This window comes from Cydia pomonella, chromosome 8, assembly GCF_033807575.1.
Source record: "Cydia pomonella isolate Wapato2018A chromosome 8, ilCydPomo1, whole genome shotgun sequence".
Taxonomy (NCBI): Eukaryota; Metazoa; Arthropoda; class Insecta; order Lepidoptera; family Tortricidae; genus Cydia; species Cydia pomonella.
The window spans coordinates 7,984,846-8,009,358 of record NC_084710.1 but is presented as its reverse complement, the minus strand read 5'-3'; the positions used below and the strand labels follow the sequence as shown (position 1 = coordinate 8,009,358).

The following is a 24,513-nucleotide window of genomic DNA, read 5'->3' as shown; positions in this document are numbered from 1 at the left end:
GGACAGCGGAGTCTTAGTAATAGGGTCCCGTTTACCCTTTGGGTGCGGAACCATAAAAAGGTATAAAAAGAAACAAATATTATTGTTTTCAAAATAACGTAAACTCCAGCTATTCCGTGGGTTAACCCACGAAGGTGGACATATTGATTCCGTGGACATTTTGACCTTTTGACATTTTGGCACTTGGATATATTTACTAATTGGACTTGTTGACACCTTGGATATATTGATATTGACTCTTTAGGCATTGTGACTCCTTAGACATATTGATTACTTGGGCGTTTTGACCATTGGACATTGTGATTCCTTGGACATATTGACTACTTGGACGTTTTACCCCTTGGACATCTTGATTCCTTGGACATATTGACTCTTTGGACATATTGGCACTTGGATATATTGACTCTCTGGACATTTTGACACTTGGGCATATTGACTTTTTGGACGTTTTAACTCCTTGGGCAAATTTACTCTTTGGATGGTTTGACCTTTGTACGTGTTGACTCCTTGGACATATTGACTCCTTGGACGTTTTGTCGTCGTTGTTGCGTCGTCGCGCAAGCGCTGAGAGGTGTGCGCGTGTGTGAGGGTGACCTTGCGCTGCGAATATGTCGGTGTATAATATCGTGAAATGTGCATCGTGCAATATTGTTATTAATGAGGTGCTAGCATTCGTGCAAAATAAAATTAATGTTATGGATGATGTCAGTCTAGTGAGAATATGTGCAACGGGATTTTCGTCTGAGGATGTGGAGATGGCAAAGAAGTTATTGTATGACTGCTTGAAAGGAAATGAAAAATATATAGCAAGGAGGAAGGACAAGCTGGAGCGGGACATTGAAGATATTATTCGTTGCATCAAAAATACAAAAACAGACGACCTGCCTATATTTGTGGCTAAGGAATTACACAAATTACCTCCGGTCAACTTTGAAAATATAGATGTCACACGGCTGTTGAAGGACATTGTCAACTTGCAGGGTCAGATACGAGAAATAAAGGATATGTACGTGACACGTAATCAGCTTGACCTACTTATAAAAGATGTGCAGAGCTGTAAAAATAAGGAACATATTGAATCCTGTATGAGTCACAATGAATCGTATTTAAATGTGAATCGAAGAAGAGGTGCGTTTTTGTTAGATAGTGGACCAATCGGTATGACACTTTATAATTCGACCGTTAAAAATTCAACTTTAAATACAAATAGTTCAACGTTATCTGTGAATGCGGAGAGCGAAGTGGTTAACCCGCCCGCGACCGTTGACCCGATGCGTGCGCCTACTCAGACACCTGAGCCGTGCCAACCTGTCTCGCTCCCGCATAGCAGCGAGCCGACGTGCGCGCCGCAGGAGCGAATGACGAGAGCAGAACCGGTTATCGATGCAGGCGGAGAGGCGAATAAGCAAACTATGGAGTTGGATGAGTCAACTATAGATAAGAATAATTTGCAACATAAACCAATTGTTACTAAACAAACGAACTTAAAACAGTCTTATGCCGAGTGTATACCGGAAAAAGGTGAATGGAAGGATAAGGAGATGGATGAGGAATGGAAACTTGTTCAGTATAAACGACATCGAAACCAGTTTATAGGTAAAACCGGGAGTGCCAAAACATCGTTCAATACGAAGTTTAAAGCGGCAGATGTTAAGGTGCCAATGTTTATTTCTAATGTAGACCAATCGGTAACGGAAAAAGATATATCTGAGTATATATTGGAAAAAATTCAAGATCGAGTAACGTTACAAAGGATTGCCATGAAGCGCGATAAGGGCTATTACTCCTATAAAATATATGTTAGTAAATCTAAATTGGGAGAATACCTAAATGACAACCTGTGGCCCAGTGGTATAACTTTTAGGCGTTTTGTTATGTTTAGAGGGAAAATGGCAGATACAGAATTTAAATCGAGTGAAATTAATCGAGTGAAATCGAGTGAAATTAATAATATTGAAAAATGACAGATACGAGTACATGCAAAATGATAACCTTTAATTGTAGGTCTGCAAAAAGGTCTATGGATGGTTTACGAGCCTTGTGTAAAAGTGCGGATATCGTGGCGTTGCAGGAGACATGGCTTCTTCCTTTTGACCTGCCTTTCCTTAGTACGATTGATAAGGACTTCGGCTGGACGGGTAAATCGGCGGTTGACGTGTCTGTCGGACTATTGAAAGGGCGCCCTCACGGTGGAGTGGGTATCCTTTGGCGGAAAAGTGCGTTCAATGCGGTAACTATAGTTGAGTGTGATAGTGACAGAATAGCGTTCGTGAAAGTCTTAACTGGTGAAGTATCATTTTTAGTGGGCTGCGTCTACATGCCTACGGACTCATATGATAATAAGCCATTGTACACAGAGTGTTTAGGTGCGCTTTCTTCGACTATTGCGGACAATAATGACGTGCAAGCGGTGTTTATACTGGGGGACTTCAATGCTCACGTTAACGAGCCGTTTTATAGCGAGATGATGGATTTCTGCTCTGAGCAACAATGGATATGTGCGGACATCGATAAATTGGGCGTGAGTTCTGATACGTATACATACGTTAGTGATATACATGGGTGTAGGAGATGGTTGGACCATTGCATCGTAACGAAATGCGCTTGGAATACTATTCGTAACGTTACGGTTATGTATGATGTTTTTTGGTCCGACCATTTCCCTATGCTTATTGAATGTAATATTAATGTATTGGAGCCTGTAATTAATATTTGTGATAGTTATGTAAATAGTGGTGTAATATGGGGTGAAAGGCAGATAGATCAAATTGATGAATATAATAGGATCTGTAATAGTGAATTAAAGGACATTGACTTTCCTGACTCGCTTAGGGACTGTTGTGACGGGATTTGTGATAACTGTCATCACTATAAAGTTATTGATGACTTATATATCAAGGTTATTAACACCTTATCTAATGCTGCAAAGGTAACAGCTAAATGTGGTAAGCGAGCCAGGGGTCGTTGTCTAGCAGGGTGGAACAAATATGTTGCAGAAGCACACAGAGAGGCCCGGCTTCAATTCAAGTTGTGGGAGTTAGCTGGCAAACCAAGACAGGGTAGAGTTTCTGATCTGATGCATCATACCAAGAAAGTGTTTAAATCTAGACTTAAGTGGTGTCAGAACAGACAGGAACAGATCTTAATGGATAAACTAGCTACCTCCCATAGAAATAAAAAGTTCGCAGATTTTTGGAATGGGACTAAGAAAATGAACGTGAGGCCGGGCTTGCCAGTAAGTGTGGAGGGTAAGACAGACTGCAGGGAGATTGCTAACATATTTAGAGAACACTTCAATGTCAAATCGCTGCTTGATGTGAAGTCTATCTCCCATTCGAAAGGAAATGAGAGGGCCTTCGGGGGCGGGCGTACTACCCATATTACCTCTAAACAAATTAAACTGGTTATAAGCAATATGCAGAGGGGTAAGTCGCCTGGCCACGATGGCCTTAGTATAGAGCACTTCAAATATGCAGGAGTGCACCTACCTCGAGTACTGTCGTTAATACTGAATTTATGTATGAGTCACTCGTACCTTCCGGCGGAGCTCATGAGGACGATTGTTGTACCGGTGGTTAAAAATAAAACGGGTGACCTTTCTGATAAGGCAAACTATCGGCCTATCTCGCTCGCCACCACTTCAGCTAAGATACTTGACCGTGTGCTTGATAATATGCTAGACAACTACTTAAATATTCATGACGGTCAATTCGGCTTTAGAACGGGGCTGTCCACGGATAGTGCAATTCTGTGTCTTAAGCACACGGTCAGGTATTATACTGATAGGAAAACCCCCGTCTATGCCTGTTTCCTCGATTTGTCCAAGGCATTTGATCGAGTTAATTATGATCTGCTTTGGCAAAAATTAAGTGAGACAGGTATACCGGCGGAGTGTGTGGGACTATTTAGGCACTGGTACAGCAATCAAGTAAACCAGGTCAGATGGGCGGGCAGCTTATCCGGTGAGTATAGGCTTGAATGTGGGGTAAGACAGGGTGGTATCACTTCACCGAAGCTCTTCAACCTATATATCAACAAGCTGATAGTCGGGCTGAGTGGCATGCATGCTGGGTGCTATGTGGGAGGCACTTGTGTCAATAGCCTAAGTTATGCCGATGATATGGTGCTACTGAGCCCGTCTGTCAGTGCGTTGGAGCAGCTGCTTGCCCACTGTGAAGCCTACGCCTTGACCCATGGACTAGAGTACAACACTAAAAAAAGTGAGGTTTTGGTGTTTAATGCGGGTAAAATCAAGCCATACCATGTACCACCTATTTTGTTGAACTCTAGCCCATTAAAGGTTGTAGATAAGGTAAAATACCTGGGGCACATCCTCACGAGCGACCTAAGGGATGACTTGGACATCGAAAGGGAGCGCAGGGCGTTGGCGGTTCGGAGTAACATGATTACCCGCAGGTTTGCTCGTTGCTCAAGTGATGTAAAAATCACGTTATTTAAATCATACTGTCAATCCTTGTACACGAGCAGCCTGTGGGTTCGGTACACGAAACGAGCCTACAACGCCTTGCGCGTACAGTACAACAATGCCTTTAGAATGCTGATGGGGCTGCCTAGCAGGTGCTCTGCATCGGGTATGTTTGTGGCAGCTCGCACGGATAGTTTTCAGACTATATTACGGAAAAATATAGTCTCATTACTAAGTCGTGTGAGATGTAGTCCCAACAGCATTCTAAAGGAAATTGCTAATAGGTTCGATTGTCCCATGTTAAAGCACTGGACCGAGCTAATTAAAAGTGTTGCGCAATTTATAATATAGATATAAATTGGCTCATCTTATTTAAATTATATTTATAAATAAGCACTAATACTAGGTTAAGATATTTTCTTGTTGTACTAACACTCTATGGATACATTGTTTGTCCGAAATAAAGAAACATTTATTTATTTATTTATTTATTTATTTGACCCTTGGACATATTGACTCCTTGGACGTTTGGACCTTTTGACATAGTGCCCTGGAAGGGTGAGGCTTATATTACTTCTTTGTAAAATGAATCGCTATTACCGCAAGCAACATTACTGAATTGCATGATATACCATTTAATACTTAAAAAGCTTACTTTGATCCTTGAACTCCTATATTACTATAGACTTAAATCGATCGGGATATAAACAGTGATTACCTTATATATTGTTTTTGAGCTCCCGATATTTCGACGCAGTCACATGCATCTTGTTCACGGATACGGGGGCTCAAAAATAATATAAAAGGCAATCACGGTTTATTTCCCGGTCGATTTAAGTCTAGTGAAACTATCCGTGAATCATTCAAAACATATATTACTCGTACATGAGGATACGATATGTTTAATTCACATGTGTGGATAGGTACAATTCGTAAACACAAATAAAACTGAAATACCTACTAAATAATTTGTTATTTCAGAACCCCTAGTGTAAATTTATTTGATAGCGTGACGTGACGTACGCGTTTGCCTTAAGTCTCATTTTGTATGGGATTTAGAAACAGGACGCCAAGCGGGAAGTTTTCGCGAAACGAACGAACGAAACTCAAAATCCCATACAAAATGGCACTTAACGCAAACGGGAAGCTACTATTAATACGTCAATATATTTTGTTGTTTTGTTCTTAAGATTCATAAATCATAGTTCTATTTTGTGTCTAAAAATATTATTATAACGATAATAACTCTGCTGTATGTCTATTACCTTTTCACGCTTTAACCACTTCGCTGAAACTATGTAAAAAAAAATGGGTATGTAGCTAGTTTGAGGCTCGCGAACGTAGTTTAGGGTTTTAGGTGTAGTTTTTATCATCCAACGAAGTCGCTGCCCGCCTATAGTAGTAGCTTACTAGACCCTACTCATATAGATCGTGTCATCCACGATGACGCGCGGATTTGTGAAATCTAACCTTTAATAATATGACACTATGTACAAGTCAAGGCCCGCGTCTTCATGAATTACACAATCTATAGAGTTGTGTTTGTGAGTAAGGTTGCCATAGCTCAAGCCCATGTAACTCCTCGGAATTGGAGGCGTCCATAGGCTTTAGTGACCGTTTACCATCACTCGGGCCGTATGCTTGTTTCCCATCGACGTTGTATAAAAAATGTGATTTAATAACGACATTTTATCAAAATAATAGCGAAAAATATACAATAAGGGTCCAGCATTACCGAAAAAGTTCGCTTAACTGCGTGTATGAAACAATGTACGAAACTTTTCCCTCTAACTACTTATTTCACGCTTATGCTGGGTTTCTATTAGTACTTTTGGATACAGTTGAGTGTAACCGGTCTTTACCGATAGTTCTTCTAATAATAAGTGGAACTTTTTCTTAATGATAATAGTTGGTTATTGAATCGGTGTTGGAAGTTTCGGTAACAATAAATTGATTAGAAGGTATACGGTTAGTATTTATTTGGTTAGAGAAAATAAGAAAGCAAATAAAGTACAATATTATGCCTAATATAGTAAAAAGTTTTAAGGTACTTATTGCAACCAAACTTAATCTGTCAAGGGACATCTTTAATTAGAATTGTATGAATTTTCCATTGCTGAAGTGATTATTTTTTATAAATTACGTTGCATTGAAACTTTAATTTGATTTACCTTCGTCCTTATTTGTATCAAATCAAGGTGACTACCTAGAAACCCATATAGAACGTTGGTCTTTTAAAACGAGTAAACGTCTCCAATAACTATTTGTTGAAAAAGTGAAATTATCGGAAATAATGGCTCCGAAAGCAAAACATATATTAGTCCCCCACCCACTCTCTAACATTTGAACCATGGGTCCAAAAATAAGAAAAAAATCTTAAAATAAGAGGTTTTTATGTACTACAAATATCTTTATCTACAATAACAATATACAGAATGGATATATATAAATAAGAGCTTAACAAGTACTTTCAATGAACATATTTTTTAAAACATAAAGATAAAGATTTTAATCGATAACCTTTTTAGTATACCACGACCGCCTGAAGGTAATCGGACAGTGTAGCATGTGGGCTGCTTCGCGTTATATTATAATATTTTTATTTGTGTAGTTTATGAAGTTTTTAAATTTTTTGCAATAGTTACAAAATATTTTTTTTTACTTTTCTCCTTGCACCATATTTACTTATCTGTTTAGCCCTATGGCATTAGGTCAATTCATTTTATTTTGTTACTATGAACAACTACGCAAACAGTAATATTTAACTTACGCGGATTTCTATAGCGCGAAGGTACTTCCGCAGCTGGATGTTCCAATTTGAATTTTATACTAATGTATTTACATACGAGTATAACCTTTCAAATCTATGCTATGAAAAAAAGCTGTTTAAATTTCTGTCAGCTTTATTAATTTCATTAGATAAAGAAATGAGAAATCAAAACCATTAAATAACGCCTTATTTAATGATTTTGATGTCTCATTTAAACAGCTTTTTTTCATAGCTTTATATCTTTAACTTTCCAGTAAGATAATTTTCGAATCCTCCTGATTAAATGGTTAAAGAAAAAATCTCTTGATTCTGTCAGAGCCAGATTTACTGTTCTGGTTTTTCGGAATCTATTTTATTCATAAAACAAACATAAAACAGTAATTATATATAAGTCATTCTTACGACGTGAAGGTTTAGAAACGCTTAAGAGTGTTCTTCCATTTCGTAGAAATGCGTACTTATAATTACAGACATGCCATCGGAAAATTATCAAAATTGCATCTACTTGGGAAAATTTCGGAAATTTCTCATAATATTGAACAAGAAAAGGTAAGGCCCCTTATAATAAGACTTAGGCTTAATATTTAAGCTAATTTAAAACTTATTATTAATAAGTATGAAAAGCCAGATTTCCAGCGATTTTTATGGAGTGAGCACTCCAAGCTTACTTATTTCTCTAAATAAAAATATGGAATTACTTGGACTGATTTGACTGCTACATATTATAATACTTTATTTATTTAATGCCCACCTCGCTTGGCAACTGACAACTTCAAAAAGAGATATGTATTGATCGACATAAATAAACAATTGAATATTCGACTAACAAAGACACTTAATCGCGCGATTAATCATTTTAATCGCAGACGCAAATTATAACGGCCCCAGCTACCATTAGGGCAATACCAAGTCGTGTTTACTTTCTCGGTCACGCAAACATGAACCTTACAACTTTTAATAATACGCGTATTTAAATAACCTGTAATTTCAGTAAATCGGTGCACGCGGTTATGGTATAGTTTGTATCAAATCAATCTACTCGTGACTTGGCGTAATAGTTTTAAAACTACACTACCGTCGAAAAGTTTAAGACCAAACACAATTTTAGTTTCATTTTCAAGAACACGTTAGATCGGTAACCCATTTTTTTTGTAAGAAAACAAAAATCTCAAGCATTCGGTAAAGATCTGTAGAGGCTACACAGTCAATAAAGAACAGCAAGGTGTGTTAAAAAATATGAGTTGTCCACCACAATCACCAGACCTTAACCTGATCGAGCTTTCATGGGATGAACTCGCCCGTAGGGTCCGAAAACAATGTCCGACATCAGTAAAAACTCTATGGGAGATACTGCAATATGAGCGGAAATCCATAAGCCAAAAAACGCTACTACACAAACTTGTAGAAAGAACGTGAAGATTACTCTGTAGTGGAAAAGCGTCAAGGATTTTTCGATGAGAAACTGTGTACAAAACTTTTTATTATTATTATATAATATATATATATAAGTATATCTCTTTTTTTAATACATTGTTTAACGCTTTATTTTTTGAATTGTAGGTTTCTCCTGCAAAGTAGTATTTTCGTAAAAAATCATTAAAATGTTGATTATTTGCATATTCTGTGTTTGGTCTTAAACTTTTTGACGGTAGTGTAATTCCTACAAGCCATGTTATAATTTAAATAAAAACGGCTTAAAATCTGCACTATAATAATTTATAATGCACAAACCTACAAAATTCTACAACTACAAAAACCTCTAAAGCGTTTTAAAACATTATGTAAATACGTTTTGTGTTAGTTAGGTACATCATATTTTAGTTGTACAAGGCCGTTATTGTCAATTTACTTAGATCATAAGTTCTGTCAAAAAGGTTTTGACTGATAAAAAATCTATAAGATAAGATACCTTATTATTTATATACATGGATTGAAAGCTTATTTAGTGCTGAATTACTTACATTATAATTAAACTTAATTTGCTGTCTCAGTTTTGCAAAATTCTATGCAACATTCAGAAAAATGTTATATAAAAAAACATGCAAAAAATACGCGACCTGTTCGAGGTGATTTTGATCCCTAGTTTTTTATTTTTCTTGTTTACATGGTCGAATCTTACAACAAATAAAAGCTGGATCTTTTATCTTCCTTAAAACATATAATACATGTGTATTGGTATTGCCAACCTGCAACTGTACGTGTTTTACCAAAGGTACTCGTAGGATGGCAGTCAAAAATTTGCGTATCACTGAATTGACGTAATTTTCCACAATCCAGCTGCGTATTTGCGTCTAACGTCAATCGCAAAGTAAACAAGTAGTAAATTAAGACGCGATCTAAATTTTAAACGAATTATATTACGTTTTGATCAGTATAAAACAAGTTTTCAACTCATGGCATTTTTTTATTATTAAAAGCTTTTTACTACATTTTATCAGTCAAAACCATAGTGGCAGAACTCATGACCCAACTAAGTAGCAGAATTTGAAAATGTAGGTATCTGTCATTTTGGATTAAGAATACAACTTTAATAGAATACGCTTTAGGAGTCGGACTCTTCATTGTGCTTGCTAAGACAAAGTGTGGAAATAGCATCATAAAAGTGAAACTTCTATGAAAATATAAACGGACTCTACAGATGTGACACATAACGGCAACACAACTGTCTAATTAAACACATGATATCACGAAACTTGGACAATTCAATCGTTTACCCAATACACAATACGCAAGTAAATATAACGGGTTATCTTTTCGTGGATTAGCAAAGTAATATTTTTTGTTTTAATTAGTATGTCGGGCTGATTCGATACGTCAAACATTTGCTAAAGATACGATATGGATTAGATATATCAGTGTCAAAAGTAACGTTTCTTCAAACAAAAACGTCACTTTTGGCTCTGACAAATCCAATGCCTATCGTATATGTAGGAATTTTTTAATTTATCTTAAATTTCGAATCGGTGTGTATATGGAAAATCTAAACTCAAATTATACACCGTGTTTTTATTGAATTCCGTTAACTTTGAGGTATCAGTAAGTACGTTTAAGGAAACTATATGGCATAGTAAATTAAAAAAAAACTTTTTTAATTTTTTTTTATTGTTTTTATTTTTATAAAAAGTAATTAAATGTTCAATATAGCGTTTTTGTAACACGGGCATTACATTTTACTCAACCAAACAATTGAAAACTGAAATGTCAATGTCATTTTGAACATCAATCGTCCGAGATAGTATTTACGTTTAGTAGCAAATGTATTAAGTCATACTTAACACTAATCAATATGTAAACAGGCCCTTAGCCACAGTACACGCTCGTAAAGGCCTTATAAGAAAATAAATAAATATTGATTATCTCCGAAATGGAGTTAATTAGAATACTGGTGGTGTCTTTGAGAAAATTACTTAAATTTCGCTCAGGGATACACCCTTGAAATTAACGGAAATCAAAAAAACACTGTGTATAAAGTCAAAGTGTTCAATCAGCCGTAAAAAATGCAAGCGTGCTAAGTTTCTACGTGCTACGAGGCTCGGATGCTACGGCGTAGCTCGTACCGGGGCGGGCATGAAAGTAAAAGCAGTCTAAGCGTAGCAAATCACTTTAGTACTTTGCTGGTTTTATTTCTCTTTTTTAGAAAAGGCTACTGGAAAACTTTACGCCAAGTCATCCGAACCGATTAATAGGATTAATAAAGTGAATTTTCCAATCCCTCTGAAATCTGATCATCCGTTTGACCAATCAAAACTTTTGGGTTCGCAGCGTCCGAGCTTAGTCGTACTAACGATGCCATAATCAGATTCACCTAATTATACAGAAAAAACACTGGGACCGCTACAAGGAAAAATATCCTTGTGAAACAGGTGTTAGCAAAACCAGGGCAAAGTATGAATGTAAACAAGGGCCCCAAATTAAGCTGAGCCGAATGCAAAAAGTTGAATAAACAAAACGTAGATTTATTGAAACAGTCAAAGGGTTGCAAATTAGCATATAAATATTCAAAAAACGAATATATATTATACTGACCTTTCAACGTACTACAATGTATTTAAGTCACTCATGTAGGCTGTCATCACGTCAAGTAACACTTAAAAATATCACTGTCACTTAACGTAAATATCGCGTAAGCGAAGGTGCGAGGGCGGGCGACGTGCGTCCTCCTCGACAGATCGCGGCAAACTGAGCTCCGACTTCAGCTAATGTTCCAAGTTTGAAAACCGTTCGGCAGTTTCCGCTGAAGATCGGGTGCAGCGTTATTCTGTATTTGGTGTTGCAACTTAAGTATTTGCAGGACCGGCGATGGGTGAAAGCACTCGTAAATCTGAAGAGAATTATCCTTCACTTCACTGGCGGGGAATAAATAAGTCTGGTGCAACCGTCTTAAGATATGTACATGTAAAACAGCATCTAAGCAGTATCTTTTGAAAACTCGTAACACGTAGACTAGGTTCATTGAAGTTGAACTGTAAGATCATTTAAACTCAGTATCTTTCTGCTTTTGTTAGAAAACGAACTCATCTCAATGTACTTATCTCGATTTAGGTACAAGTAGAAACCGATGTGAGTCCTGACAACCATCCAATTTTGTTTAGACTATCTCTGGTCGTATACTTATGCGTATAGTCAGCGTCATATAGTATTAAGTAGCATTTAAAGTATTCAAAGAGTTCGGTACACCATATTAATTGTATGGCGTCGAACTATTACTAATACTTGGGATGCTATTTATATGGCGCTGATTGTACTTAAAACTAATCAACCAGAGAAGACAGTGACTTTCACCTACATATTATATAAATTTATTTAACACATTCACCGCTGAGCTACGGTCGTAGCGCTACGTTGTAGCCGATAGCATGGGTTTCCCGGTATGTAGAGGAAATGCTTCGTAGAGGTTAAAACGACAACGTGTCGTGATTGGCGGTGAATGGGTTAAGCTCATCTTTTTTATTATGAAGAATAATAAATCGCCTAAAAAAGGAGATACAGCTGACTGTATCACTTTTTTTATGCTGAAATTCAAGTAGAAAGTGACGGCCAAAATCGCCAAATATATCGGAACACGTCCTTATTTCTATGGTAACAAAGGTGTGTTACGATATTTTTGTATACTCCTATCGACACTATTCATTTGATTCTGACTGTACAGATTGACTTGACGAGAGAATAATAATAATAATAGTAAGAGATTGAATGAAAATAAAATCTATGAAAAAAATTGTTTATGGGAGAAACTACCAGCAAAAGCAACACAAAGCTAAAAATCAGTCCCAATGAGCTGAAGGAATATACATATGCATAAAGTCTTACTAAAATTTGCGTTGTTAAAATATAACTAGATGAAATTCATTGCCCATTATTTTGTTATTAGACTCTGTGCGGAAAGAGAAGAGATGTGAAATGTATGGGGCACAATATATTCCACGACCCTTCTCTTTCCGAACAGACTCTATTGCAAGATTTTTACAAGCTTTTATTTAAATAGCCATGTTAGTTTATTTTTAGTGTGGGTCAAATCTTGAAAGCTAAATTTGATCCACTTCCCAATTTCCGATTGAGTTGAAATTTTGCATTAATATGCTAATCGGATGACAATGCAATATTATGACATGGAGCTGATCTGATGACGAAGACAAGAGGTGGCCATGGAGACTTTGTGATCAAATAGCGCAAACTAATTGTGTTTCGGGGTTGTGAGAATTGTCTCAATGAGTATTAGTTGCATGTGGAAAGAAAAGTACAGTCAGCGATAAAAGCTTGTACCAAAAATGTTTTTTTTTTACAAACAACTTATCACGTAATTTATTTATAGTAAGAGGACGAAGGCGTTCTTTTGCGTATATTTGAATTGGGTGTTTGGGGGAGATTAGCTACGACAACGCACGAACTTTCACAAGACATTTTCGTACTATAAGACAGCTGTTAACTGTCAGACAGCGAAGTCAATAACCATCAGAGCGGTGTCTGGCTCCCGTTCCATTAAGGTGTATGTATACGAAGAGACGTGCGGGGATCAACCAATAGCAACCATAGTATTCTCTGACCAATATAACCTTGGTCTCTGTCTTCAAAGCAAGAGTAAATAGGCTGTTAGAGAACCCGTATGCTCCATCTTAGCCTCACGGCTCTATTCCAAGAATGAAATACAATAACGATAAGTTCTGGTTTAGATAAGTTCTCATTTAGATATCGTTTGTATGTCGTATAATTGACAGAAGCAGCTCGATTCGGGCAACCAACAATGTTGCTTTGCCGTTAGAAATATCGTAGATAGGTCTTATAGGGATCACAGCAGAATCGAAATTAACGTCAATTTTGAAATGTTGTTTAGTTATCGATCTTTTAAAGATCTCAAACGTGTCTTAATCATTCTTTGAATTGGGCTATCTATCTTCACTTTTCATCAGGTGTGATGAGGGCAAGACTAGAGTCATTCGCTGATCAGTTTATAATAAACTAGTGGCTCTGTGAGCTGTAAATCTTGCATAAGCTTATAAAATGAAAAAAAAACTGACTTCTTCGAGTCATTATCATAACGTACTCGCAAGTGTCTTAACTATCATATATGCTTATGGCACTTAAGTCATTTATGCTACTTTCCATTGTTTTGAAAATTCGCCAAAAAAACGGAACGTCAGAAAATTTTTATTTAACTAGTGAACCTGCTCACCCACGAGAATCGGTTGAGAATTGCGACCCGTACATCCGGACATACGAAAGCATCAAAGAGGAGCATCGCCCGCCATTACGGCGTCGGAGTGTGATTTACCTAAGCTATGCCTGTTTTCCGTGTTTTAATGAATTAAATCCTTTACTTAATGATGTATGGTGTTTTCACCTCTAATACTCCATACCCAAATTTTGTCCAAATCTCTTTAGCGGTTTAAGCGTGAAGGTAACAGACAGACACACTTTCGCATGGATACAGTTTTAACAACCTCCAGAGCACATTCTATTATTTAGTAAATAGTATATTGTTTTTTTTTTACTGAACGAAACAAATGAAACGTAATTCTGTTCCAATTGAGCCTTGGGAGAATAGGTATCTAATAGTAATATGTACGTATGTATGTATTACATAAGCAGGTTAACAAAAAACAGACAAAACAAAACAAAAAAAAATGTTTTTGTTGTTTGTTTGTGTATTGTTGTTTGTTTATGTGTGTAATACGAGTACGAACAAAGTATTTTTTTTCTCTGGTGTACGTTTTAAAACCCACAAATGTTGTAAAGATCTCCACTGACATACGGACGAGGGCTAGTTATCTACATAAGTAAGTATAATATATGATGTTTTAAAGCATTAAAAAAACATTAGACAGTGGAAACCCTCCAACGAGTATTTTTAAAGAAAACTGAGTTTAGTACGAGCATCCTGATGCGACGCTTAAAATAACAAACGTTCACAATTCCTAGGCCGAAAGCGGTAGGTATTTAAAGTAATTTAATCAATGCATAAATAACAATGCTTTTTATAATCTGCTCGATAGAAAACTAATCTACAAAATATCTCTTCAGAAAAGCATCTTCAGTGTAAGTAACACTGACTAATTCCTCAACCAGCCACAGATACATCTAGATTCAAGTAACTAATAAATATCTGAAAGCCAAACGCGCCCGCAATGCTTAATACCCACACATTTGTAACTGACTGCATTACGAGACTGCGCTCTATCAGGACACAAAACCTAGAGAACAGAGAGTCCACTGCTTACAACGCGCGATTACCTCTCGCAAAGGCAGGTGCATCGATCCATAAGAGACTTTGGATTGACTTACATACCCTATGTTCGTTTGGTATGAAGAGGACTTTTTGTAGTTTGTATTTCTGTTGGAAATACTACCAGCCATTAAAGTTATAATCGTTTACAATTTCTCTTATGTGTAAAGAGAAATTGTAAGAGCAAAATAATCGGTATAATTTATTAGTATAAGTTCCAGACAACCCGTACCCAATTTCTTAACATATTGCGTTATATTTATCATCATAAGGCCATCAACCCTTGGACAACATCTTACTATCATAGGTACAGTCAGCGTCAAATACTTTGTAGCAACCAAAGTAGCCAAATAGTTCGGTACACCATATATTTAGTATGGTGTACCGAACTATTTGGCCACGTTGACTGCTACAAAGTATTTGACGCTGACTGTACTAAAAATACATTGTGTTTTACGTTTCTCAACCTTTAACATGCGTCTCACCATATTAAAGAAATGAACAGAAGCTATAGAGATAATTAAAAAATCGGCCAAGAACATGTCGGGCCATGCTCAATGTAGGATTTTGTAGTTACCATTCCGTCAAAACAGGGGCTATTAGTAAGTTTCTTGTACAGTCTGCTGCAGAGAAAGGTGACCCCCCCCCCCTGCATACAATTACTCTATGCAGGAGGGGGTTACCTCTCTCTGCATCTGACTGTACATTACAAGCATAGTAGGCAGTACCTTTGCAGCACTTTGTACGTCTTTTTGCTAAGAAGATAAGATTTTTTGCAATAATTCAAAAACGACTGGACCGATCATATTCGCTGTACTTTTCATTGAAATTATTTATTAAACTTTTGTTTTGTTTCACGATTTTTTTTAAATCTTATGGACCCATGGTTCAAAACTTACAGGGAACACATAATATTAACTTTATCAAAAAATATTTTTTAGAGATCCTCATTCGTTTTGAAAGAGCGATCCAACGATATCCCATACTATTGGGTCAAAGAAAAAAAGAACGAAAAGAAACATAAACCCCATACGGACGGACAGACGGACATGGCGAAATCATAATGGTTTCTATATGACTAAGAAACCCAAAAAAGAATAGTTACGAATGAGCAATAAGTCACGTCTTTTCCTAGATCCAACTAACACTCACATTCAATACGCTTTATAAATGAAGTCTTAAATGATATGCATGAAATGCAGAACATGTGAAATATCATGATGTACATATGCAGGTACATCATGATATTTCAGGCTGCTGCCCTTTGATATTTCAAGATAAACACATCAAGGTTCACACAACTCGGTCGGAAGAAAAAATATTTTCGAGCCGAGATACGCCGAATCATTTGGCACATCATTTGTCATTTGTCAAAATCGCTGGAGTCATTTAGCGCGGCGGAAAATAAAGCCGACGTATACCCAGTTATGTTTATATTGACTCATTCCTCGCTATATTTTCTGGTTGAGTTTGCACGTTACCTACGTAGGACAGGCAGTTGGAAAGGTTTTCTGTACCTATGTTAGGTACGACTATGTATAAGAACGGATGGATTAAGTCAGAATAATTAAAGTAGACCCTATTTCCAATTGTTAGCGTTAAACCTGTCGACATGTATTGTTGAAGATCTAACTCCAATGCCAATTCATTCGATTTTAGAATATAGTGCAATTTAAGAAGAAGAAGGTACGATTTTACAGCTTATTAATTTTATGATGAAATAAAAATTCCTTTATTGCTTATTTTAATAACTTTTAAAAACCTTATATGAGTGAAAAAATAAAGATAACTTACTAAAAAGAAACCTCCGCCACGTTATTGGATGTATTGGTTGAACGGATTAGACCTCATTCGACAAAATCGCCTTAATAATTATGACGCTATTGTGAAACACACAACACGAATATAAACACACAATAACTGTTAAAACCACCACTAATCTAATATTATTATACAACGTGTTTTTATTGAATTCCGTTAACTTCAGGGTATAGGTAAGTACGTTCAAGGCAACTAAATGGCATAGTTAATGTTAAAAAAAAATGTTTTTTTTTTTTAATAATAAGTAATTTAATGTTGCATATAGCGTTGTTGTAACACGGGCATTACATTTAATTCAACCAAACAATTGAAAACTGTTGCGGCTCCTACCAACGAAGGGGAAGCGGGGACTGCATACCAATAAACCAGTTGGCCCATCTGCCGCGCCCCTCGCCGCCTCTAGACGCCTAGCGAGCTCACTTGGCTCTGAGATACGCGCTCATGTGCGCGTCACACGCATTTCAAAACATATTTTTCTATTTAAGCATAAGTATCTTTGTGGACCTCGAATTAGAAGTTTTTAAAAGTATCTAAGATTTTTATTTTAATACTCAAGACTCCAACCTTGAACATGGTGACCCATCGACGTGATTAATACGCAAAGATAGCTTCTGCCCGAGTCGAACGAAAGTCCTACGTGTGAAGAAGGCAAAGGTCACGACAGCAACAACGTGGCACAAATTGGACAACCCGGCGCCAACGCAGTTTTTTGGATCCGCCTGTTGGATTGTACCTATCCACGACGCCAGTTGTACTGTACAAATATTTGGAGATTTACGACGCCATTTTGGAAGCTGCAGACACCCTTACTTCAAGCCCGCCGGTCAGAACTACGCCATAGCCAGGTTTAGCAAGGGAAGTGCACCATTCCTTCATATTTCCTACTCTCTGCTCGTACTTTCCTCCATCTATTTGACTATTTAGCTTTGCCGTCTTCACCCTTTGCCGTGCTTAATTTTAATTGTATGCCATTTTATTGCATTAGTGACGTAAACATTTGTTAGCCACGTATCCTCTTTTGATAGCAAGTGTCAGTGAAATAATCTGGTCGCTGCTTTATAGCCAATTCAAAACTTATAGCCTTTTGCGCTAAGTTAAGCATTTATTTAAAACTATTTAAGAACAGAAACGCTTATTTAAGTGACATTCTTATTAGTTAATTTCATCAGCTTAAACTTTTCTCCATTTCATAAAGCATACTCCTACTTTATGCTAAATACACAAAAAGAATACTGTCTAGCGATTTTACTAATTACGCGCAGTTAAATCTCAACGCATAAAAAAATCCATTGCATTTCATAGTAACACAAGTGTTCGTGCGATCGTGTTACAGATAAGAACCGGTCGCGTCGCTCCCCGGCAACAGCTACGACTCAGCTGCAGCTGCGGTGTGTTTTCTGCTGACTCCTGCATTTCGCATAGCACTGTTGCCGACCGAGCCAACCACTGTGACTGTGAACATAGGCCAGAAAATTTACGTATTTATTCCATATTTTTATTTTTGATTTCTGATTTCCTCATTCGCTGTTTTCATTGAAATCAGATCTTTGTCATAAGATGGCTACGTTGATACCCACTAGAACGTCTATTAAGGGACGTATTACTAAATTTAAAAATTACATTGCCGATTTGAATGCTCAGGAAAGTATTTTCTCGAAAGATGTAGACGAACTTTCGTTGAAATTGGATCGTTTTCGTAGTATGTTCACACAGTTTGACCAGATCCAAACTCAAATAGAAATTGCGACTACATCAGAAATGCAGACCGAAATTGACATAAGAGAAGAGATGGAAAATGATTTTATTTCTCTTATTGCCACGGCTCAAAAGATTATTGACAAGGCAGCCGAAGGATCTGATTTCGCCAGCGTAAAGTCTGAAGTTCAAAGTAACTGTGGTCATGACAATACATGCAACGGTTTAAATTTTCGTTTGCCTGTGATTAAAATCGCTAGTTTCGATGGTTCGTATTTTAAGTGGCTCGAATTCAGAGACACATTTGATTCCCTTATTCACAGTTCCGACAACATCAAGCCGATTCACAAATTTCACTATTTAAATTCTTATTTGGATGGTGAAGCGGCTCAGGTGATTAGTAATTTAGAAGTGTCGGACAGTAATTACGCTGAGGCCTGGCGTCTTCTCTGCGAGAGATATGACAACAAAAAACAGCTGATTAGCAACCATTTGAACTCATTGTTTAATTTGCAAGCGATTGGTCGCGAATCAGCAAAGTCCCTTCGTTACTTAGTGGATCATGTGTCCAAAAACCTACGGGCTTTAGTGTTTTGCGGTTTCAGCCACTCCTGCTGCTTCGGCCTCGGCCTCTCCTCCTGCCTGTGTGTTCTGCAGCGGTGAGCACCGGATTTACGATTGCTCGTCATTCCTGTCCCTGTCCATCGAAGACCGGATCTCCGGAGCGTCAAGGTTACGCCTTTGTCTCAACTGTTTGCGGAAGGGGCACACTTCTCATCGCTGCAGAGTAGCTCCGTGTCACACTTGTAAGAAGCGCCATAATATTTTATTGCATAGGGAGACTCCTCAGGTTGCCACTGCGCCCGTAGATGCGCCTCCGCCGCGCTCGGAGCCCGGGCTCGGGCTGTCGTCAAATATGACCGTATCGCGCTCAAATCAGGTACTTTTACCTACCGCGTACGTAGACATATATAGCCCGGCTACTAATGATTATGTAACGGCGCGCGCTTTTTTAGATTGCGGAAGCATGACTTCTATTGTTACAACCGATTTTAAACAGAAATTGCAACTCGCACCGCTGCCCAGTAATACAAATCTTTTCGGATTATCTGACGTGCCTATATCTAGTAATCCGGAACGCTGTTTTGTGCAAATTCGGTCTAAACATGATAAAAATATTAAATTCGATATCTCATGTTTAGCGCTGCCCGTAATTAACAGCAATTTGCCACTAAAGCCTATTGATGTGTCGAACGTCACGTGGCCACGTAATAAAAAACTCGCCGATCCTCATTTTAATCAGCCCGGACCTGTAGATATCTTAATTGGGGCTGACGTCTTTTGGAATTTGGTTGGAGGCGAGCAAATTGATTTAGGGCACGATACGCTTGTTTTGCGCAAATCAAAACTAGGATGGTTAGTTGTCAGTAAGTACAATGCATACTCAGCGTTCGATAAAAACTCGTTCAATTCTTTTTTACAATGCAATCACCTATACACAACCAGTGATAATAATCTTGACGACTCGCTTACTAAATTCTGGCAGCTGGAGCAAGTGCCCCAACCTAATCAACCGTTTACCGATTTAGAGGCGGAATGTGAGCAACATTTTGTCACTCACACTTATCGTGACGATAACGGTAGGTTTCACGTACGCTTGCCATTGGTTACGGAGCCCGATTGTTTAGGGAACTCGTATCGCTTAGCTAAAAAACGGTTCTTTGCATTAGAGAAACGATTTAAACGTAACCCTGATTTAAAAGCGGCTTACGAGCAATTTATAAATGAATATGCCGAATTAGGCCATCTCTCTGTGTCCGATTCTGACATTCCGGACCCTTCTTTTTTTGTGCCACATCATTGTGTGCAAAAGCCCTCCAGCGAATCTACGAAATTAAGAGTCGTTTTCCATGGTAGTGCCCCCACCACGTCTGGTTATTCTATAAACGACCTGCAGATGGTCGGGCCGACGATTCAGGATTCATTATTTAATATTCTATTGAGGTTTCGCACTTACAAATACGTTTTGACTGGGGATGTCGCTAAGATGTATCGGCAGGTCTTGGTTCAGGAGTGTGACCGCGATTTACAATTAATTCTTTGGCGCTCCAAAGAGAACGAACCTTTAAAAACTTTAAAACTTAACACGGTCACTTACGGATTTTCAAGTGCTAGTTTTTTGAGCACACGCTGTTTATGGCAGTTGGGCGAAGAATGTGCAGATGAAAAAATTAAGACCATCATCCAAAATGATTTTTTAGTGGATGATTTGCTAACAGGATCGGACACAGAGGAGGAACTACGTTCTATTAAAGAGTCGATTGAGCGTGCGCTGGCAGCTGGTTGTTTCCCTCTGCGCAAATATCGCTCAAATTTATCGTCAATTTTGCACGACTCAGAAAACCCCAATGAAAATAAAGGTAGCTTGATCATTAGCTCATCGTCGCATACGTTAGGAGTGGGCTGGGACTCTGAGACAGATATCATTCATTTCCCTACTCAATATTCGGCCAAGGACGGCCATCCTACGAAACGATCAATTTTATCGGACTCGTGTAAAATATTTGATCCATTAGGCCTCCTTTGTTTGCTGACGATTATACCTAAAGTTTTAATTAAAAAATTATGGATTGAAAAAATCGACTGGGATGTTCCCGTGCCGAGCTACATAAACGAGTCTTGGCAGGATTTTGTAAACGGACTAGCGTCTTTAACTTCGATCCAAATACCTCGTTATGTTCTATGCGACTCGCCGACGCATATCGAGATGCATGTATTTTGTGATGCGAGCTCAGTGGCATACGCGGCCTGTATTTATTTAAAGTCAACAAATGAGAAGGGCGTTGTTATGGTCAGGCTGCTGTGCGCCAAGGCCAAGGTCACGCCGGTCCAGGCTACGACTATTCCTCGTTTGGAATTATGTGCTTGCCTTCTAGGCGCGCAGCTCGCGTCAGCTGTCTCTAAGACGTTGCGCTGCCAGATTGCGCAAAAATTTTATTGGACTGACTCGTCAATTGTGATCGCATGGCTTAAAACAAATCAAACTAAATTAAAAACATTTGTTGCCAATCGCGTGGCTCATATTTTAGAACTCACCGATGGTAGTGAGTTTCGTCACGTTCCTACCGCTGTAAATCCGGCTGACTATCCATCTAGAGGGGTCGAAGCGCGTCGCTTACCTGATTTGCAAATGTGGTGGACCGGGCCGTCCTTTTTGTACGAGCCACAGAATAACTGGCCTCAGTTTTCCTCAAACTCGGAATTCGATTTACCCGAGCTAAAGGTTAACGTCGCGATCACTAAAGATTCACAAAAAAATGATGTCGTTGATTTCGATCGATATTCGAAACTTAAAACTTTGCAACGTGCGGTAGCTTATATGCTTAGGTTTGCGCATAACTGCCGTCTCTCAACTAATAAAACTACGGGTGTGCTACAACCTGAGGAGCTCGAGGCTTCTTTTAAAAAATTGGTCGCTTTGTCGCAACAGGCTAGTTTCCCCCTTGAATTGAAATTGTTGCGTGACAAGCAATCTCTAGGCCCTAAATGCCCTATTCTATCGCTTAACCCATTTTACGATGAAGACGACAAACTTCTCAGAGTTGGTGGACGTCTGTCCTCTTCGTTTTATCAATTTGATAAACGCCACCCAATGCTTTTACATGCCAAACATAGATTTACTAGATTGCTGTTTCAACAGGAACACATCCGTCTTCTGCACGCTCCTCCTCAGCTGCTTTTAGCCGCCATTCGCGAGTCGGTATGGGCCGTATCGGGGCGCACACTTGCGCGCACCGTCTCGCAACAATGCGTCACCTGTCGCCGCGTAGCTGGCAATACTTCTGCTCCATTGATGGGCGCTCTACCCTCTCAGCGCGTAACGCCTGATTTTCCGTTCATTAGTGTCGGCGTAGACTTCGCTGGGCCTTTTATGATTACGGACAGGCATGGCAGAGGTTGCAAAATAACGAAGTGCTATTTAGCGATATTTGTTTGTCTTCGATACAAATGTTTGCATTTAGAGGCAGTAAGCACGCTATCGACAGATTCGTTTATTCTTTCGCTGCGACGTTTTATCTCTCGCAGAGGGCGACCTCGCGAGATCTTCTGCGATAATGGACGTAATTTTGTAGGAGCGGCCAAGGAAATTAGCGATTATCTTAGTTCAAATTCAGACACGGTTTGCAATTTTGCAGCAAATGAGGGAATACAATTTAAATTCCAACCGGCATATGCTCCTCACTTTGGTGGTTTGTGGGAAGCAGGAGTCAAATCTGCCAAATTTCACCTCAATCGCATTCTAGGTAACGCTCATTTAACCTACGAAGAATTGGCAACTTTATTTAGTCCTTTATGTCCTTTATCGTCCTCACCAAACGATTTCCAACCCTTAACCCCAGGTCACTTCATCATCGGCCGCGCGCTCACCTCGTTGCCGTCGCCCCACCTCGCGGATATAAACCCAAGCCGTTTAGACAGGTTTCAGAGGCTCGAGGCACTAAGACAGCACTTCTGGCGACGCTGGCAAATGGAATACGTCTGCAAGCTCCAGCAACGGACGAAATGGCGTGTTCCAGGACGAGCTCTTCAACTGGGTGACCTGGTCCTAATCAAGGAAGAGAATACTCCTCCACTGCACTGGCGGCTTGGACGAATCTCCAAATTGTTTCCTGGCGCCGACGGGATTTCGCGAGTAGCCGAAGTTGCCACTGTAACAGGCACCTATAAGCGAGGTGTGAAATACCTCTGCCCTCTGCTGGACGAGACCCATGAAGCCTTGAAGGCTAACGCCTCCAAGGGCCCCCAGGATGTTGCGGCTCCTACCAACGAAGGGGAAGCGGGGACTGCATACCAATAAACCAGTTGGCCCATCTGCCGCGCCCCTCGCCGCCTCTAGACGCCTAGCGAGCTCACTTGGCTCTGAGATACGCGCTCATGTGCGCGTCACACGCATTTCAAAACATATTTTTCTATTTAAGCATAAGTATCTTTGTGGACCTCGAATTAGAAGTTTTTAAAAGTATCTAAGATTTTTATTTTAATACTCAAGACTCCAAGCTTGAACAAAAACTATGACATATCAATGTCTTTTCGAACATCAATCGTCCGAGGTAGTATTTACGTTTAGTAGCAAATGTACACACTCGTACTAAACACTAATCAATATGTAAACAGGCCCTAAGGTAAGTGTATACGCTACTGAGGGCCTTATAAGATTAAAATAAATTATTGATTATCTCCGAAATGGAGTTAATTAGAATACCGGTATCTTTGAGAAAGTTACTTAATTTAAGCTCAAGAAATCACCCTTGAAATTAACGGGAAAAAAACACAAACCAAACCACCAACCAAACCACCACGATGGTAAACCGTAATCAAGTACTAAGTTCAAACTCGAATAACCATTGTTTATTATAATTAAAACCAATGAGTAATTATAACATTTAGTCAAATGCAAAATCATCACTAGCACAATGACTTTACTGATTTGGTTGTGCGAGCGGGTTTCAGAATAAAAATCGGCTCAGGAACGCTTCGGCCCCAGTTTCATTTCGTCATCTCCATAAATCGTCCGCAGTGTTATGTCGTCACCCTACAATTCCTAATTCGTAACCTTCCTAACTCGTCCACTTTCTTATATCGTCAATACCCCATTTTGTCTAAATTACTATTTTGACCATAGTGCCAACTCGTCCAATATCTGATATCGTCAATATACCATTTTTGTCTACGTTCCTATTTCGACCAAAGTGCCAACTCGTCCGCGTTCTTTTATCGACCAAGGATAAACGGTCGATTCTAAAACCATAGCGAGCATCCAAAAGTCCCAAGCCTAACTATTACTATGCTATGTAGTTGACGAGTTGGCACTGTGGTCTAAATAGGAATGTTGACGAGTAAGCACTATGGACGAATTAGGAGTGTTGACGAATCGGCACTGTAGTCTAATTAGGAATATAACCAAGTTACTACAGTGGCCCACGTAAGAAAGCGGGCGAGATAAGAAAGTGACGATATAGGAATGCTGGCGAATCGGAACAGTAGACCAAATGCGAATGAGAACTACTTAAGAAGTTGACG

General features: G+C 38.7%; 2 protein-coding genes across 3 annotated transcripts in view; one reads left to right on the top strand and one right to left on the bottom strand.

Annotated features, from left to right (window-relative positions):
• Positions 1-24,513, bottom strand: part of LOC133520474 (acid sphingomyelinase-like phosphodiesterase 3b) — a 107,066-nt gene that overhangs the window by 77,452 nt on the left and 5,101 nt on the right. Inside the window, exon 2 of one of the 2 annotated variants that reach the window (XM_061854906.1) lies at positions 11,223-11,517. The gene's annotated coding sequence lies outside the window, so the exon portion shown is untranslated. Of the gene's footprint in view, positions 1-11,222; positions 12,009-24,513 lie in introns of those variants that run through there. The other variant, XM_061854907.1, reaches the window with a different exon arrangement.
• LOC133520287 (uncharacterized) lies at positions 756-23,492 on the top strand. The gene is made up of 5 exons (XM_061854656.1): positions 756-1,006; positions 1,211-1,567; positions 2,005-2,138; positions 2,304-2,521; positions 19,022-23,492. The coding sequence occupies exons 1-5, from the start codon at positions 756-758 to the stop codon at positions 23,288-23,290; spliced, it is 5,229 nt and encodes a 1,742-aa protein (XP_061710640.1). The 3' UTR covers positions 23,291-23,492.

Excerpts from the sequence above, each read along its gene's own strand:
- LOC133520287 (XM_061854656.1), top strand. The coding sequence starts at position 756 with ATGGCAAAGAAGTTATTGTATGACTGCTTGAAAGGAAATGAAAAATAT. Across the intron at positions 1,007-1,210 it reads ATACGAGAAATAAAGGATAT|TTCAACGTTATCTGTGAATG; the intron begins GTACGTGACACG and ends AAATACAAATAG. Across the intron at positions 1,568-2,004 it reads GAGGAATGGAAACTTGTTCA|GTCTGCAAAAAGGTCTATGG; the intron begins GTATAAACGACA and ends CTTTAATTGTAG.